The following is an 18,926-nucleotide window of genomic DNA, read 5'->3' as shown; positions in this document are numbered from 1 at the left end:
GAAAAGTGCATTCTAATTTCTTAATGTTTCTGACTTTCCTCGCACTGAAATTCAGTATTTAAAGTTCTCAGGCCCTTGCTGAATGTAAAACACGAGTTATTCTTTCTTTAGTGGGATTGTTCAGACACTGGGCACGTGTGCAAATTTTGGAGGGGTTGGTGCTGCACCTAAAGTTAAAGAATTTCAAATTAATGCACTTTTTTTCCAGAGTGCTTTCTTGGTTCTGTATTGTTAAATGTAGTACAACAAAGTTTGATGTCTGCTTTCACAGACATTAAAGTATGTGTGATCTTCGTGTGGCAGGTTGCTTCCATGCAGCTTGCTCCATTTTGCACCAAGGAAAAGAGGTGCAGCCAGCTGTTTGAATGCATAAGAAAGAGACTGAAAGGAATATAGAATAAATATTGTCAAGAAGGAACATTATGGAATAAATAGGTGAATGAAGTTTAGTTGGCATTTCTTTCCTCTTATGTAATGGAATTCTCAGTTGTCAGGCAAAAATTTGAAAATTCTCAGTTACCAAGTGGCAATATATATATGTATATATATATATACAAAAGGGCCTCCTTTTTTCACAACCAGTATTTGGGAAATTTATGAAGTAAGATCTTGCAGAGACCTCAAAGCGTGTTGTTCTTGTTGGGATTTTTAACTCTTTGAGGATGTGTCTATCAATGGCTAGTAAGCATAATTTTCTTTGCTGCAATTGTTTGTTTAGGGACTTTTAAGTGCTTAGATTTCTGGAAGCTTATTTAGAAATATGAGCATGTACCTTTTCTTATTTGCATTATTTTTATGACTGTCACCAGTAGCACGCCTAAGGGGAAGCTGCTCTATAGAGGAATTTTGATCTGGCTCAATAAGGTAGTTATTATTTTGGTTATCTTGGTTAGTCATTTACCTTTAGTGAGCTTTAAACTGGACCTAAAATTATATTAAACACCTTTTAACCATGGCTTCTGGTGGTTTTTTCAGCTGTTATTTAATAAACAAAGAATGCATTGCACTGTGCGGATTCAAGGATGGGCTTGTTATATCTCCCTTGAAAATCAGGATTTCTTAAGGCCAATTATTTTAAATAATTTGCAATATTTAAATCAACAAATGAAACTTGCATCCAGTTTACATCTCAGAAGCGTAAGCCATTTAGTTCTAGACAGTTAATGGTTTTGGGTTGTTTTAGTTAGATTTCTTTTTTTTTTTGTTTCACTGATAGAAATAAAAGCTTTTTTTATTTTTCTATTTTTCTATTGTCAGTCTTTTCTTTTTTTTTTACTATTTCATGCTCCTCTTTTTCTCACTGGTGATGTGAAGTTAAGAATGCTTCACTGCTACAGAGAATGCTGTCAAGTTCACACTCAAAAAGAAATTATTCTGCCCACTCTTTTCCCATAGAGGGTGAATTAGGGACTGTGTAGGCTTAACAGAACTTTCTCCTCTCTTCTGAGGCAGGTGTGTCACTATGAAACCCCTTGATTTATAGGAAAAAGGAGTGGGGGCTGAAGATGAGGGGAGAAAATTAAAATGTCTAGATTACAGGATAAGAAGGTAGAAGAGAAGTAGAAATATTTGAAAATATTTCTATTTTTTCTATTTTCTAAAATAAATTATATGAGGACTAGCTAAGCCAGATTAGTCATTGAAAAGCTTCTACTTTTTGTAAAAGGTTTGTGTCAAATTCCACACCTAGTTCCTCATTGTTACTATCAAAGGTAATGGCATGTAAAAAAACCCAAAAAATTCTTAATGAGAAGTCTGGCAAGGAAACATAAACTAACTTATCCTATAGTATATTTAATTAGTGGGAATTCTGTCGTTCTAAAAATCTCATAATGGACGTTATTTTGCTTTTTGGGGCATCATTCTATTCAATGCCTCGTGTGATACAAATGATCCTTCTGCTTGTGCATAGACATATACATGTGTGTCTTTTGTCGGATTTATCCTTAGCAATCCTGGCTAAAATTATATTTTTATTTGCTCATACCTGGAATAGGGAAATAAAATTACAAGAGTTTTGTGAAGTATTTTCTCTGCATAGGCATTAGTGCTCAAAAATTTGTGAATCTTACAAAGAGAAACTTGTCAGTGATGCAGGTTTAACTATGCATTAACTAGCAAAACAGCGCTCTCTTCAGAGGCAGACAACTCTGAAGTTTTACCCTTCGGTGCTTTTATTTTATCAGTCTATACCCAACTAATTGTTATGTGAGAGGTTACAATGAACATGCAAATGGTAAGATATGTGAATTTGGCTTTTTGTTTGGGTGATATAGTTTGTTTCTGATTTTTTTACTGTTTTCTAGAAGTATGGTAGTATTGCCAGGAATTAAACTTGTGGAAGTGACTGCCTTGAGATGGACATGTAAATAAATTTAAAGAAGGAAATGCTGATAATATTCCAAATAGATAAGAAATAACATATGTATTCATATGTTTTTCCAAAATCTGTACATTTGAGAGGCCCTCACAGGAGCTCAGTGTGAGCTCACATTTTATTTTCCAATTCTGTCAATACAAAAGTTATTTATATTTTTAGTACCTTTTTCCATGTAGCAGGAAAACAAACAAACAAACAAACAAAACAACCCCAAACAGTTTCACTTGGTTTAAGGCAAAAATACTTTCTTTTGACTGAGTCACAAATAACCCTTTGTACCCTGCTGTATAGGACCTTTTTTCAAAGACAGGTATCGTTCATGTACTACATCAGAAGCATGAGGAACCAAAAGAATTTTATACACATTAAGTTTGTTAAAACACTGATTTAAAGCAAGAAAAACTGCTGTCAGTGAGCAGGATTTAGATGTATAAAGTTTATTTAGACACTAAAGCATGATTCAAGCTAGATCCTTCTGTAATTTTGCATTCACATTTTAATGCAATCTATTGTTTAAACTCTTGTTTTTATTCTTTCCTTTACTAATAGTTCAATCATGCATTTTTTTCTCCTACCAACAATCAAGTAAGGTCATTCTAGCAGTTGGAAACTTAGAGTCTAGACAAAATTTAATGGAATTTTATCAATTAGTAAATTAGAGGTGGCTTATATGTTATGGCAAAGATGTCTATTACTGATCTTGGTTTTTTTGGACCATGATGAAATAATTCTTCTTTACATTTTTTATTCTTGAATGATGATCTCCTAAACTTTTATTATCTTTTTTCTAGGACTTTAAGACAGGATTTGGTATCACTTTAATCCCTATGAATGTGGCAAATGTAAAACAAGTCGATCGAGCTGCAAAACAATCTTTTGAAATAATTACTCCTTATAAAAGCTTTAGGTAAGAACTTTAATATTTATTTTACAAAATATGCAATTAACTAAGGCACTTAATAAATACTGGTTTCATACTGCGGTGCTGTATCTCTTTTGGATGAAAAGGTAATTTTATTAAGGATGTTCAGCAATTTTTAGAAAAATGCAAGGTTTTTCTTTGATTTGTTTAGTTGTGCTTCATCTGTTAGCTCCTGACTAGGAATATTATGCCCACAGGTTCATACTTTTATGTAGCCCTCTTTGTTCGCTCTGTGCAAGGGCAAAAGGGAAAAAAAAAGAGAAATTAATTCCTTCACTTTCACAAATTGACTTCATCCTAAGGAATAATGAACTTCAATCGTGAAATAATGCTGCATCCATTTAGTATTATGCATTTTACTTGAAAAGAAGCTTTCATGTGCTATCCCTTGTAGAAATCCTTGGTTGAAAACAGTTGAAAGTTTCACTTTGGCTGATGTCTGAGACTTGTAATGATTTTTAAGAAAATGAAAGTACATACCTTTTGTTATGTGTTGTAATGTTTCCTAAATGAAATGTTGGAATGAAGGAGAAAAAGAAATTTCTTTGTTTTCCTGGGCTTGTTAAATGTTAGCAAATATTTTCATTCTCAGTCAGCTAGCAGGTAAATTAGCAATTTGAATCTGTTGCTAGTTGGTATCTAGCTAGTTCTTTGATTTTTTTCTTAAGACGTGACCATGTTGATGTTTGTTTACTATTTAATTTTTAAAAAGATAAATTTAAATGAAAAGAAAGTAATTATTTAATTCTCAGTAATTTTTAAATTATCACTCTTTTTTTTTAAATTTTCATTTGATTCTCCATATTTCCTTATATCATTCTATGCTTTTGTTAAAGTTCAGTCTTTAAGTTTGGTAATTGGTAATGTAAAAGGATTGAAATTAACTCAGGGATATTACATGAATGTTACAAAAACTATGTAGCTTATATTAATAGTGGCGTTATTAAAACAACACTAAAACAGAGAGAGTTTCATTGACTGAAAATACAAAATAATATACTCCATCTTAGAATTTATATCTCTATGGAGGAAGATTTTTGACTGTGATTTCGGGTGTAAATGTAATAAATAAGGGGACTACAGACCATGTTTAATTGGGCTTTAAAATAAAGATCAATAACACAGAAAAGTCAATTGTTTCAGCTTTACAGCAGAGTCAGAAAGAGAGAAACAAGACTGGATTGAAGCACTCCAGCAATCAATAGCAGAAACTCTATCTGATTATGAAGTAGCTGAGAAGATTTGGTTCAATGAGTCCAACAGGAGCTGTGCCGACTGTAAAGCTCCCGGTCCTGACTGGGCATCCATCAATCTCTGTGTTGTCATTTGTAAGAAGTGTGCAGGTAGGGTAATTAATGACAAGCTATGTGGGTTCTACAAAATGTCATATTTGCATAGCTATCTATGTCCTTGGATTGGTGCTTTTTTTTTTTTTTTTTTTAATTTTTGAAGTGTTATCTTTGTGGAAGTTTTGAGAAACCAAATGTGAGCATAACTTTTTTTTTTTACTACTGAGGGCATCCTTAGAATTTCTAAGGCACTTCCATGCACAAATGACATTTCTGGTGATTGAGTTCTCTCAGCTGAATCATCCTTCACAATTAAGAAATTAAGACACAGTAACACTTCATGGGAATGATATGGCTTTGGCAAGTCTAGATGCCAAAGAACAACAATTTTTAGTGTATAAATTTTGGATATTAATTTTGTTACATCTGCACATATTTTACTGCTATTAGGGATAGCTTTTTCAGATAAATAGTTCTGAAAATATAGTTCTGTCATGTTTTATATTGGCATGTGTGCTTAAGTGGTAGATTCAAGGAAATAATTCATAATTCTTCAAAACAAACTCTCCCAGAAATAGTCTACATGAGACAGCCTACTTTGTTTATTCATTACTATCAAACAAAATTAACTTTTTTTAAAAAGAGGTATATTTCTGCTTTTATTTAACATCCAAATGTCAAATCCAACTTTTTAAAAAATAAAAAATAGAATAAATATGGCTTCATCACATTTTTTGATATCTCTGCAGAAGAGAAATCCTGTTTAAGTGCCTTAGTTAAGTAATGCTCTTGGATTTTCAGGACAACACAGATCTTTAGGACCAAGAGATTCAAAGGTCCGGAGTCTAAAAATGGATGCCAGCATTTGGAGCAATGAACTTATTGAGGTGTGTTGTGCTATTCTAACTATTTTTTTCCATCTTGAAACCTGCTGTATGAAAAGGAGTTATTTACTGCTTTATTCACAAGAAAACAGAACACTTAACTGCTAAACCATATGGTGCTGTTACAGTAAACTTGATGTTTCTGTGCATCATGCACCTCTGTAATTCCAAGTATTCATTTGTTTTGCTGACAAAATGTACAATTTCTGTTAGCATTTTTCCAAGTATCCAATATTTTGGGGGAAAAGGAAATAAAATGCTTTTGGAGAAGGCTCACGAGGAAGAAAGGGGAAAAGAGAGGAAACTTGTTGCTACCAGTTTAGCTGGTTGGGATGTTAAAAAGTGGTGGTGGTAAAATTGGTTCTGATAGAGAGGATTGGAGCTATCAGTGTTTCTTTAAAACACATGGTATGCTTTTCTCTAAACTTTAACTAATATTTTCTAATATATAATGAAATGTTATAACTGATTAGCCTTGGAAGATGTAGCTGCTATTGATGGTAAATGATGACTGCCGGCCTTATTCATTTATAGATGACCATAGGCAGTGACTGAGAGAGGCTTCTGTCTCCTGCAGGAAATTTTCTTTAAAAACTTTCTTTTTCAACATTTAGCAGCTGGAAACTGTTTAGAGGCTAGCTTCATATCCTTCATACTATTTTGCTAATTTATTCCACGCATCTCATCCAGCTCTTTATCGTCATTGGAAATAAGAGGGCAAACAGTTTTTGGGCTGGAAATCTTCCTCCAGATGAAGAATTGCATATTGATGACTCTGCAGAAAAAAGGATATCATTCATTACACAAAAATACAAAGAGGGAAAGTTCAGGAAAACACCTTTTCACTACAAAACCAAGGAACAGTTGAATAAGGTAATATAGCCTGAGTAAACCCATAAAATCTTTTGGATTGTATTGTATCTGTGTCCAATTTGGTCATCTTGTTAAACTGGTGAGAAATTAATTCAGCATCCTGAGTGACATTCTGACATAGCTGAATTAGGGTTATTTAGGAACCTTTGCAGAAGTCATTGCTTGATTACCTAGTTTATTGTTTTTCCTTTTAGTTTGTTTAAAGACAGTTATTGTAGTTCTTCCTGTGTTTTCTTTAGACATCAAAATATGGATCTTTATTTTAATTTAACTGGAGTCTAGGGATGCAAATTTCCACTTCACTTCTTTAGATTACTTCTTTGTCTTTTTTTTTATCCCACATACCTGACATCTAACATTCAAATACAGTAGATGACTTATTGTTATCAATGGTGAAAATAGCTGATACACATTTTGTAGCTTATTGGAAATGAAAAAGCTAAAATTAATGATGGAAAATTTGTGTTCTCTACTTTTAGAAAAATAACAAATATTTTAGAGCTGTAGAATGGAGAATTTTAATTATCAATGTCTCTGTAAATTTTGGTGTCCATTTGACTGAATTCTGATGTCTAATGACTTGAGTCATGATTTTCCAGGGTTAATGAATACAGAAGAGTTTTAATGCATTTTGCAGTTTTAATGTATTCAATTACATGAGTCAAGTTATCTCAAAGGGTATGCACAGATTGTGGGGAAGGATATATATGTCAAATAATAATTTAAATACTGGGAAAAGTTATCAAATTCACTATAGAGACATGAAATTACCATGTAATAAGGTGTTCATTGCCAAGTAATTCTAGAATTCTTACTGAACTGTGTTCTCTGTTACCTTGTGCCTCCCAGATGCTTATGTGTTTATTAGAACAGCTAAATTTTATAGGAGTAATCTTTCTATTTTGATTTTACTTTGGTTTTCATCATTTAAGAAAAACTCAATCATTAACCAAATAACAAATATTAAATAATAAAAATTTTAATAGAAGGGGTTGCTGTAATTGTGTAGCTATTTTCAGTTTTAAGGTTTTGGACCAATCTTTTAAAAGAAAAAAATAAGTTTATCATGTTTGGCTTTGTGTATACAAAAATAAAAGAAAATTAATATTTTAGCACGTGGTGAGATGTTTAAATTTCAAGGAACATGAACAAGTATCAAGATACATCTTAATAAAAGATTAAAAGACTCTTAATATGTATTAATAATCTTAATATATCTTAATAGTACATTTTAATAAAAATAATAGTTTGTCTTATTGACTGACCATGGTTTTTAAAAAAACTACCTAGGAATTTCAATATATGTTCTAGGAACAGAGTTTAAGAATCTAATCTCATGTCTTTGGCTGAACTTCTGAGGTCTGAAATAGTAATTTTTCTTTAGTAGTTTGATGTAAATAAACAGCAAGCTTCTGCTCCGATTGACTTACTCATGTAATCTTTCCCAATTGTAATTTGTGAAAGCAACATTTTTCTGGGTTAGGGTTGATATTTTAGGATATTTTTGTTGTCGTTGCTGATTTTTTCTAGATTCAGACCATACTTCATGATTTCTGATACTTATCAATGTTTATGGTCCAGCTATATCAGAGGTGAAAGGATTTGCATCTACTTTGCATGTATTTGTTGCCAGTAACTTTCCAAATTAAACAGTTTTCCTATTTCCCCTCTCTGTGACCAGGCCCTGTGTGCTGCTGTAGTCAAGCAGGATGTGCTGGAAACTCTGATGCTGCTCTTCAGTGGGGCCGATGCTATGTGTGCCACTGGAGACCCTGTTTACAGCACCCCGTACTTATTAGCCAAGAAGGCTGGACAAAGACTGCAAATGGAATTCCTGCACCATAATAAGTTTTCAGGTATGATGCATTTCTTTCTTTTGATCTAGTTTTATATTGTGAAAAGGAGAAGGAAAGAATTCAGAAGCAAATTTGGCTTTGCTTTGAAAAATAGTGGTATAGCAGAGGGGCAGTTGTGATGGCATCAACTGTATTTTATTAGTGCACAGTTTCAGTTTTGTGCAGATTTGCTATTTTGCTCAGACTTATAAACCCCCCAGACAACACAGTGATAAGTTGAGGATCTCATACCCTTAGTTATAGCACAGAAAAAACCTATCATCTTCTCTGCCAATATTATTAGTCTTTTACAGAAAAAAAAAAATGGATACATAAATTTAACATATGTCTAAAAATTCATCGAATGCTTTTTTAGTTTCTTATAGACCATTTAAATTGATATCTACTCCTATGGCACACAGATCTAGCTTTTTCTCAAAAACTGTCCTCCCACAATACAACTCACTTCTTGAACCTGCAATATGATCTATCCCAGAAACCTCTTTTTTCCCATCACAGCTTCTGTTGCAGCTTGGAGCAAATGATAAACTTTGGCTTGGAAGTCAACAGTTCTGTTTGCAGTGTGTGGCTGCTATGATCTTCTTGAAAACAGAAAGCTGCTCTTAACAATAAATATATTTGGGTGTATGGGTGTGACTGAACTTATCTTTTAAAAGCACTGGACAGTGTCTGAAACCATCAGGGCCTGAAAGTTCATATGCAGATCTACACTCGGAAAAAAAAAAGCTATGTGGCTGTAGTCCTGGGCCAGCTTTCCACTGGCTTGCATCACTCTGCCAAGTAACACTGCATAGCCTGAATGAAAAAAAGGTTTAGTGAGAAACAGAGGAATGAATTAGGACTTCCAAGGGAAAACACAGTGCCTTGACTTCTGCCTGAGTATTGTTCACACCAGTGCCCTGCGCTGGATCGTTGGATGTTGAGCTCAGTTGGGTGCAGACATGTAGCTAGGGTGGTTTTTTTTTTTTTGCTACCTATGGTCTCAAATGGTCCTAAGATTATAGAGAAGTTTGCTTGTCTTAGCCCTGTCTTTTCTACTTTTGGCCCTCCAGCCAAGGCAGCACCATCTTGTTCTTATCCCTAGGGAGGTGGAGATCAGTCCATCTTGATGATAATTCCCAGAATCACTGTCTGTCTGCTGCCAGAGTTGCTGATTAACTCTACATAAGCCCTCAAGAGAAGGAATCTCCTTCTGTTGAAGTGTGTTACACAAGGGATGAAAATTGAAGTTTAGTACATCAGAAAACAATATTTTATATTGCCTTGGCAAGGGGTGGTAGACAATGGCAGCACTGTAACAAATGTGAACAAATTTTTAAATAAAGATATTTTCTAATTATAAAAATAAAACCAGTAAGCTTTATCAGTGTTGTAGTAAAGATACTGCAGAGCAACTACATATTTTATGCAACACATGAATTTAGAAAGACGTGGAAAAATGGCTTTAACTGATGTAACTGAAGATCTCTGGTTTTCACTCCTTTGTCTGAATAGATTTCCCAAACTATGATCCTTGTTTTGAAAGTGGCTTCTCTGAAGATTCTTCACATTCCACCTTTCTTTGTGAATTCTTGTACAAAGTTTCTTCTAATGCAGCTAAGCTTCCTACAGAGAAGAAATTAAAAGAAGGTATTTAACTTTTAATTTATGTATTTGAATAACACATGAATATGTATGATTTGGATGAATTTTATTCCTTTATCTTCTTGCGTTACTTTTTTTGAGATAAAATATTTTGATATGACATGTTCTCTTTTGATTCAGTAGACCACTTTCAGATAAAGAAAATACTGTTTGTCTTGATCTCTTCATTCAGTAGTTGACAGAGGAAGAAGACTGAACTTCTAAAAAATTGTTCAGTTAATGTAGTGATTGATAAAAAACAAATAGAAACACTTTGTGCTTTAATTATATTTAGATTAATGCAAAAAATAATTTTCATCTAAAAAGTTTCTATTACAGAAATCATTTACGAGTAGCATTGACTTTTTAATAGGATATTTCTCAAGCTCACAAATTTACAAAATCTTCCAAGTAGAAATGAGCATTTACAAAAACTCTATGGCAATTTGAGCTTTGTGAGATGATTAAGCACGTATACCACAGTAGATATACATGGTCTCCTGTGCATATCAGTCTTCTGGGGTTTTTTTCTGAGAGAAAGAGGTGTTAACAGATAATTTTTCCCTTTTTCTTCTGACTTGTCTTCCTATATTTTTCTTCCATCTAAACAAATAACACTGTTTTTTAAAATCTGTGGTGATTTATTATTGAATTTATTGCTCCTAACATTCTTACGTGGCATGCTGCTCTAATGTACACATTTTTGTATGATTATGTCCATATTCTCATGGTGTATGCCTTTAAGATCCTTAGTGGACAATAAAAGCATGCTAAAGCATAGAACTCCTGCTTAAATATGCTTTAGAAGAATCTGTATGTTAGTGTGGTTCCAAATTCTTGAAAGCTTTGGGTGATAACTGAGCTAATGCCTGATCCAAAGGCATTTCCCAGCAACTTTGCAGCTCTTAACAAAGGTGCCTGTTTTGACAGAGGACTGCTTCTGGATAGGACTTTTTCTGGGATTGCTCTGAAATTGCAATGAGCTTATTTGGGAATCAATGTAATAACTGCAGACCTCATTACTACTTGCTCTGAGTTCAGGCCTGATCTTCTGTGCTGTGGGTATCTCTATATATTCATAAAGAAATTTATAAAAAAACCCTATAAGCCAGTGCTTATCCAAGTGGGGAGCAGACACAAGGCAATCTCTTCTCACACAATGGCATATTAAAAGTGCAGTATATTTGTAAATACCTGTATATCACAGAATGGCTTCTGTAGTCCTTTTCGGGAGAGATTCACTGTGGCTGAGCATTGTTAGTAGGATGTCTTAAAATTTATGAGGAAAGCCCCCAGGCAAGAAGTTTTGGCTGTCTTCTATTTCAAGTCTTTAATGGACAGAAATAAAGCTGCTTCGCAAGTTTGTAGACTGTTGCCTAGCATTGCACTTGTTACTTGAGGGAACATACAGTAAATGGAAAGGAACCAGATTTCTCTCAGCTCAGGTTTTGTTCTCTGAAATTATGATTGTATCTTGAAGATGGTGGATGTGCTATTGTTTGCTTTTTTTGGGGTGGGCATTTGTTTACTTTGTTTTTTTATTCATGCTGAATTACATATGGGTTTTTCAGGGCTGATATTTCTGGGATGGGCTCTTTACAGATACATAGGAAAATATGTTTCTCTAACCATTTGCAGTTCAAGGAGACAAATGGAACAAGGGAGGGGGATTTAATGATGTCCTTTCAAAAACAACAAGAAAACCTGGAAATCTGAGGAAGAAACTACTCTTGCCTTAGGGCTCTACTCTATCTCTACCATATTTAAGAAGCAGTATGACAGAAGTATTTCTTGCTATTCAAAACATAAAGTATACAATCTTTTTCTCTTCTTTCACCGAATCCAGAACTGTTTCTAAATTTCACTAACATGAAGTAATACTCATTGCAAATTATTGTGAATAAGTGGAGATATTATTTTTCTTTCTTACTCTTTTTAGGAAGTAATTTGAGGGTTAGAGTATTAAGATGTAGGAGAAAATTTCAGTTCCCTTCTCTGCCTGTATATATTCAAATAAGGTCATGTTAGTTGAAAAATCTGATCTGTCTAGTTCTAGAGAAGAGAATTCCTGTTGAAACAGTTCTGACTTGCTGTGAACTAATTGAGGTCTCTGCAGGCCAGAGAGGGAGCACTATTCTGTCACAGCATTTAGACAAATTTTGGGCTTTAAAAAAAAAAAAAAAGAAAAATTATTATTATTATTATAATTATTATTATTATTATTATTTTCTTATGCTGTGTGTGGATAGGCCTCCAACTCAGAATTCTGTGAAGCTGTTTAACCATTAGAATTAAGTTCTTTAGTGCTAGGAATCTCTGAGGCAGTTGACAGCCTTGCCTTCAGCACCAAGGGCTGAAAATTTAAGTGCTTGCTTCTTGTCGCAGAAAACTGTTACCCCTTTGTAGACTTGGCCTGAATGGTTAAAGGACACTGAAGAAATCATTCAGTGCTGTGAATTAACCAAGGGTTTATACCAACCACGTGGAACACCTGGAAACACAGCCTTGTTTTTCATTATGTGTGTCTCAGTGCAGGAGAGAGCCAACTCTGTGTGTACTTCTCATTATAGTGGCATCAGTGTTTTCAGCAGGGGTGTGTAAATTTTGAGGAGAGTTGTTGTTAATTAACAGCTGTTGATATCAGCAGGAAGAGAGCTCAAATGTCGGTGCTATTCTGATGTAGTGGATCAAAAAGTAAAGCTTAGAGGTTTAAGGGCTCAAGTTTGATTTTTGCTTTTGTTTCTAGTGTAAAAGGTTTTGTGGAACCCTTTAAAAAGCCTTGATAGTCCAAAACTGTCCTTGAGTGTTTAATAGTTTAGTGAATATTGAAGGAGTGAGCTGTTTTGTAGAATAGGTTCTGGAAGATGGGAGAGGGAAAACTGGGGGACAAAACCCCTGAATATTCAAAACCTTAAAATTTGGTGCTCAAATCCCATAAACCTATACATTATCAAGCCATTTATCTTACGCTTATTTTAGTACATAACATGTATTTAGACAGGATCTAGGTAGTACTGGACAGCAAATAGCATGATACAGATAAATATTACTAAATAGTACCAAAATATTTATTAAAGTTATGTAAACCCTATAGAAAACAACAGAAAAAAATTGTATGGAATATCAGATAACATAGTATTTGGAAATTGCAACTGTTTTTTTGTTTGATATTTGTGGACTTCTTTTGCCAGATCTACCAAATTCTCAGAAGAACTTTGCCAGCTGTATAGGAAATTTATGACTGTGGAAAATAGAGTATTTTCTTTTAGGGTGTACTACTCTTCAGTAGTGGAAACAGATAGACCTCTGATTTTGGTCTAAGAACCAGACATAAGCTTGAATGAATTCATGACTATTTCAGTAGCAAATACACATCACTATACTATGTCATGTGTCATATTCATATTTTAGATCATAAGAGGAGTGAGCATTTAATTGTAATTCAATATTCCAAATAATTCATTGAAGTTGCTCTGCAGAATTTTTTCTCCATCTTGTATTTACTTATTTAAAAAAAAAAAAACCCTTGAGAAAATCTGACCTTTCTATTATTTCTTTAATCACAGATTGCAACAAACGATGGTGTACTTTGGAAAGTGGTTTTCTGAGCTATTATGAAAATGATAAAACTACCACTCCTAATGGTATGATTGACATCAATGAAGTTATCTGTCTTGTAGTACACAAGTCAGACTTCTTTTTAAATAGAGGGTAAGCTCCTGAATTCATATTTCTATAAACAAACTGTTAATTTTTTCTTGAATTTTGAATAGGCAATTTAGGAAAAAAGCTGGTTTTATTTGACTTGAAATAAGTGCTATGTGATATTTAGGGATTTTTTTTTATAGTGTTAGAATAAAAATATTAGGGTAATTTAAAAGGGCTGCTTAAATTAGAAACACCTGTTTCTTATTAAATTTATAATGCATATTTCTCAGTGCTTGAAAGGTTACATGATGATTAATTGAACTGTTAATACTCTTTTTTCCTTTCTGAGATTGACCTCTGCCTCAAGCCAGAATTCTTGTTTTGCTTCTTCCTTCTAATGCAGCAGACTAGAGCTCTCCAGAATGCTTCTGGATTTGGTCACAGTAGTATTGGTCTTTGAAATCCATTCTTTGTTCTGTAGCTGAGGACAACAGTGTAATTGAGGAACATTTTTAGTTGGAAGATACTAGCTTCTTTTTTTTTTTTTCTTTGGTACGGTTTTGTTTTTTCTTTTATAACTCTCTCACATCCCATTTATACATGAAAAATATCACATGGAGAGTGACCTAAATTTGGTTCCAGTCATATGCAATTTCTTTAGTGCAACATTTGTGTTTAAATATACTTTGTATTTGTCTAACAGACTCCGTAACGCTTTCTTTTTATTTTTTACCATATGCATCTGCACCTAAAATAAAAATAACTTTCTACAGTATAATACTTTAATGCTTTTAGTTACAAAGCAAAATTGTCTGCAAAGAAAGCATAGTCTATTCAAGTAAGCTTCTGAAAAAGATAATGGGGATAAAGGACTTAAACTACTACAGGGGAGAAAAATCCTCAAACATGGTGATGTCTCAATATGCTATCAAATATAGAGAAGTGATCTTCACTATTCTACCGTAACTCTCTGATACCCAGAAAAAAGAAAAAAAGTTACTTTTTTCTTCTGCCTTCAAATCTAAGCTATTGCTTGCTGCTTTTCCAAATGGTTCCATTTCAGGGTAATACCTAAATTAAAAAACATGTTGGCTGAATACTTCACTCTTTGGAAATAATTAACCTCCTGTTGTGCTTTATCTGTGATTGAGCAATTTTATGAGAAATTTTATTTAAATTTGATATTTCATGTAGTGAAACAGCTGGTCCTTAAAAATGCCTATTCTGTTAGGACTAGGTGTTTATATAATTTTTGAAGTGGGTATTGAAAATGATAGAAGTGACTTATGCTCAATTCTCCACATTTAGACAAATCTCAGTTTTCAGCATTGAAAGGAAAAAACATACTCCATCTATTTGGCATCTAACAAGAGGTCACAGGCAAAATCATACTATAAATGGGTGAACCATAATTTTTAAGTTAAAGACTGATCGACCCTAACTTCAGCACGATATTTACTTTCCAAATTCCACACCAATTTTAACTGGTTTGCTTTTTCTTCTTTTACTGTCCTTATTTGTCCATTAAAAATAGTGGTATAATTTTAAAAGGAAAAAATTCAAGAACCTCCCTTTTAAGAGCTTCTTGAGCTAGAGCAACTTCAAAGTATTCCTACTGGTCTTGGTGATGGCAAGTGATACACAGTGATCCCACATTTCACCCCAGCAGATTCAGGCTGTCTGACAGGAAAAGCCTCTTCAATTAGAGGACAGGTGGAGAGCAGGAGCAGGTCGGTGACAAGAATAGTACTCTCCATCCTTGGCTGTTTTCAGGGCTTCTCATTGTGATAATCCCTCTTTGAGCAGGAGATTAGACCAAATGACATCTCAAAGTCCCCATGAACCAACATTTCAACTTGTTTATAACATCCCATTCAACTAGTTATTCTGCTTATATTAAACATACAAGAAAATATTTTGAATGCATCACAAAAATATACTTGATCAAAAAACATGTGTTTGCAAAAGCAAAAATTCCCTGTGTATTTTTGATGACTATATGTAAACATTTTTATGCATTTTGGAATTATTCAAAAAACTATTAGACTGTAGCCTTTAAACATGTATTATTGACCTGCAAAGTACTTTGATCCTATTTTACTGTAAAGTGGTTTATTATTGGCTGGGCTGTACTTATAATAATGGAGGAGAAATGCAGATGGATTCCATTCCATATGTATGAAAGAATGAAAAAAAAATAGTGAAATAAAACTCTTGTGTGTCTACTCTTTTGAAGACTAAATACAGCTGTGTTTCTTCTCTTGCTTGCTTCAGGGAAATCTTTACATTTGAAATATACCTAATGTCAGAACGTGTTTTTCTATTTGGAGCTGAAACTGCATATTCACAAAGAAAATGGTCTTCAGCAATAGCTAAGGTAATAGTGATAATTATCTTTTTCAGTTAGGCCAGGAGCCTTTGCACAAATAATAAAGTGCCATTGTTAGCTTAAAATCTTTGAGAAGCCTTTACTGATGAATACTGATCTCTCCTGCGTGTAAAGGTTTCTTGTGCAGCAGGAAGAAATAACTTTTGTGATTTAATGTTTGAAACAAGATAATAAAATAAAATGTGAAAGGAATTGAAGCAGTATTTTAATGCTGACCTTAAGAATATATTAAATATGCTGTAGTATAAAGATATATACTGTATGAATATATTTCAGCTAAATTTTTTTATGGTTTCAATTTTATTAAATTTATTTGCTGAAACGGAATTCATAAAGTTATACCATATTTTATACTGTTCCAAATTTTAATAATCACATTACTAATTAAATCAATGGTTGTTTAAAAGCAAAAATGTTTGAATTGTAGAGCATGAATGGAAAAAAAATGTTAAACTTGATTTTAAATTTAAATTTAGTGTATCTATGGGTTTATAAGTATGGGGTTTATATCTCAAAGGTTTTTTTTTTATTTATTCTTCATCCTAGAATCCTATAGATTTTCAATATTTTGATTTTGTTTTTTAGGGGCAGAGGGTTTTTTTCTTCATCTGACTCACCCCATTTTCTTTGGTAGCATTTTGTTCCCCCGGTGGCTGAATCATTGTTAGAGCGAGACTGTGACCTTCTTGGGCAGCTGTACTACAAAGATTGCCATAACCTGGATCAGTGGAGAAAAGGCTGGTTTGCTATAGAGAAGTCAAGCCTTTATTTTTGTCTTGAAATGGAGGATGCTGAAGAAGATTCCATATATCTAAGGAGGTTGCAAGAACTGAGTAAGAACATCTAGTAGTCAGAAAATATGCTATGGGATTAATTCGCTGTTAAGAACATTTCTATTGCATTTCAAAATAATAAATATTGGGAAGCTCAGTAACTATTCCTTCACATGTGTCAGATGTTCTTCCAACTCTTATCTAAATATGGAGTTGGTTAATTTCTGTCTTGGGGTTTTTTTTCCTACTTTTTGGCACATGCCAGAGAAATTTTATACAGCTTTAAAATGAATGATGACAATTTTTGTTCCAGTTGCAGCAGTATCTTTTTTAGAAGAGTATAGTATTGAATAATAATATATAACCTTTTGGGATTATTGTCTCATATTTTTGACAGGGCAGAAATACTCACTGCAGAACACATTCTTGAGATGATTGACAGGTCTAGTTTTAAAATACTCAAACACGCTGGAAAATTATAATTCTCTTGGAAAACTATTTCACAGACTAATAGACTTTTTTCTGATACTAAAAATATTATTTGCTCAATATCATGATGTGGAGAGATAAGAATATTTGTGCAAATGATCTTCTATGACCAGTTTTATATAATTGTTTGTAATTATGCTCTGAATCCTCTTTTAAGCGTATCTGCCCTACTTGTTTTTATATTGAACAAGGCAGCATGTTACATAGAAAAATACATATAATTTGAGGTTTATAATAAAGTAACATGGAGAAGATAATGCTGACAGATTGTGGACTGTTTTACAGGAGCTTACCTAAATGCCATTGGAATTTTTACTGTTTATTTACTGCCACCTTATATTTGGTGTGAATAACACCATGAAGGTGGTTTTTAATCAGGAATGTTTTTATGCCTCTAGGTGTCTTTTAACTTGTGAAGACTTTTGATCCTCATTCAGAATTAAAAGATTAGACAGTAGGAGAACTGTTCCTGATATTTGTTTTGATGATGCAACTGTAATTGCCTCTGCCAGAATCATAAGGGCATGCAAAATCTGTGTGTATTATATCTCATGTATAAAAATGAAACACTTTTGACTTTCAGTTGAGAATTTGTTTTGCTTGGGGGCTTTAATATTAGTTGTATTTCTTGGAAATATTATACATCCATACTCTTTTCTTTGATTTCTGCTTTCTCCAGAATATATCTGCTCCTCTATTAATACTGATTTGTATAAATGAAACTTGAAAAATAATCAATCATTTGTGGATGTATAGTAACTTACCTTCTTGATATTTGACTCAGGAAATATAGGTAGGCTACGAGTATGTGTGATGCAAAAACATCATATAACACGCTGTGTGTTTATTGTATTTCATTGGTATTTAGGACTTAATTTTCTCTGGGAATTAGTTGAAATAAGATGTGGATTATATATGACATGCACATTGAGAAATTAAGTTTACAGAATTTCAAATTATTAAGCGGGTTGCATTTACTTTACTAGTTTTAGTATTGTGGATGGTATAGTTTTTTAAGCAGTGCAACTGAAAACTATCCAGATGTATTTACTGTGTTATGTACAATGTAGGTGTTTTACAGGATGCTTTTTTCAGCAAGGATAACGTAAGGCAACATAAAGAAGGGTGGCACTGATCTTCATGCTAAACAGATAACTTGCATTATCTTATTGTAAATATGTGCAACCATTAAGTGCAAAAGTTAATGGATACCAAAATCTAGCTAACTTCTGAATCATTATGTCTTCTATGGCTTGTGTTTACAAGTTTAGTATTATAAAACACTGTAGCATGTTCTCACATTAAAAAGTACATGTTTAAACTTTCTTGATAATGTTCTGTGTTAGTTTTTCTTTTAAATGTAGATGTGGTGTGGTATTTTTATGAGTTTTATTTCTATTATCAGCAGCATTCTTTATTTGCAAAGTTTAAGAATTCCATGCTTCTTTTGCCACTGGAAATAATTTTGAAATAAACATGTCTGTATGTGCATGCATGTATATGTTTGTATATAAATATGTCTGTGAAGGTCAGGTGAATGTGTGTGTGTTTTGTTTTCAGCAACCAGTAGTGTGATGCAAAATGGAGAGAGAATAGATGTCCTGCTGCTGGTTGAAAAAGGAAGGTAAGGTTCCTATCTGAAATTCTTTGATCTGTTTTTATATTGGTATCTTAAAATTATTGTTGATAAGTTTTAGAGTCTTTTCACTTAGGGTTGCCAGCAGGAGAGTAAATTTGCAGATTTTTTTAAAGAAGGGAATATCTTTGTGCATAAATACATTTTATGCCTGTGTCACGAAA

The 18,926-nt window shown here is 33.2% G+C and overlaps 1 protein-coding gene across 3 annotated transcripts in view; it reads left to right on the top strand.

Annotated features, from left to right (window-relative positions):
• Positions 1–18,926, top strand: part of ARAP2 (ArfGAP with RhoGAP domain, ankyrin repeat and PH domain 2) — a 118,190-nt gene that overhangs the window by 54,427 nt on the left and 44,837 nt on the right. For all 3 annotated transcript variants that reach the window (XR_014590161.1, XM_083861816.1, XM_083861815.1), the window contains exons 10-19: positions 3,172–3,287; positions 4,446–4,645; positions 5,393–5,478; positions 6,166–6,348; positions 8,030–8,204; positions 9,699–9,833; positions 13,394–13,538; positions 15,750–15,852; positions 16,499–16,697; positions 18,687–18,750. Coding sequence is in view for 2 of the 3 variants with exons in the window: in XM_083861816.1 (XP_083717942.1) it covers positions 3,172–3,287; positions 4,446–4,645; positions 5,393–5,478; positions 6,166–6,348; positions 8,030–8,204; positions 9,699–9,833; positions 13,394–13,538; positions 15,750–15,852; positions 16,499–16,697; positions 18,687–18,750 (1,406 nt within the window). In the remaining variant the exon portion in view is untranslated. The remainder of the gene's footprint in view (positions 1–3,171; positions 3,288–4,445; positions 4,646–5,392; positions 5,479–6,165; positions 6,349–8,029; positions 8,205–9,698; positions 9,834–13,393; positions 13,539–15,749; positions 15,853–16,498; positions 16,698–18,686; positions 18,751–18,926) is intronic.

Source organism: Zosterops lateralis, assembly GCF_965231275.1.
Source record: "Zosterops lateralis genome assembly, chromosome: 5".
Classification (NCBI taxonomy): domain Eukaryota; kingdom Metazoa; phylum Chordata; class Aves; order Passeriformes; family Zosteropidae; genus Zosterops; species Zosterops lateralis.
The sequence above is the reverse complement of the archived record's forward strand: the minus strand, read 5'-3'. Positions and strand labels throughout refer to the sequence as shown.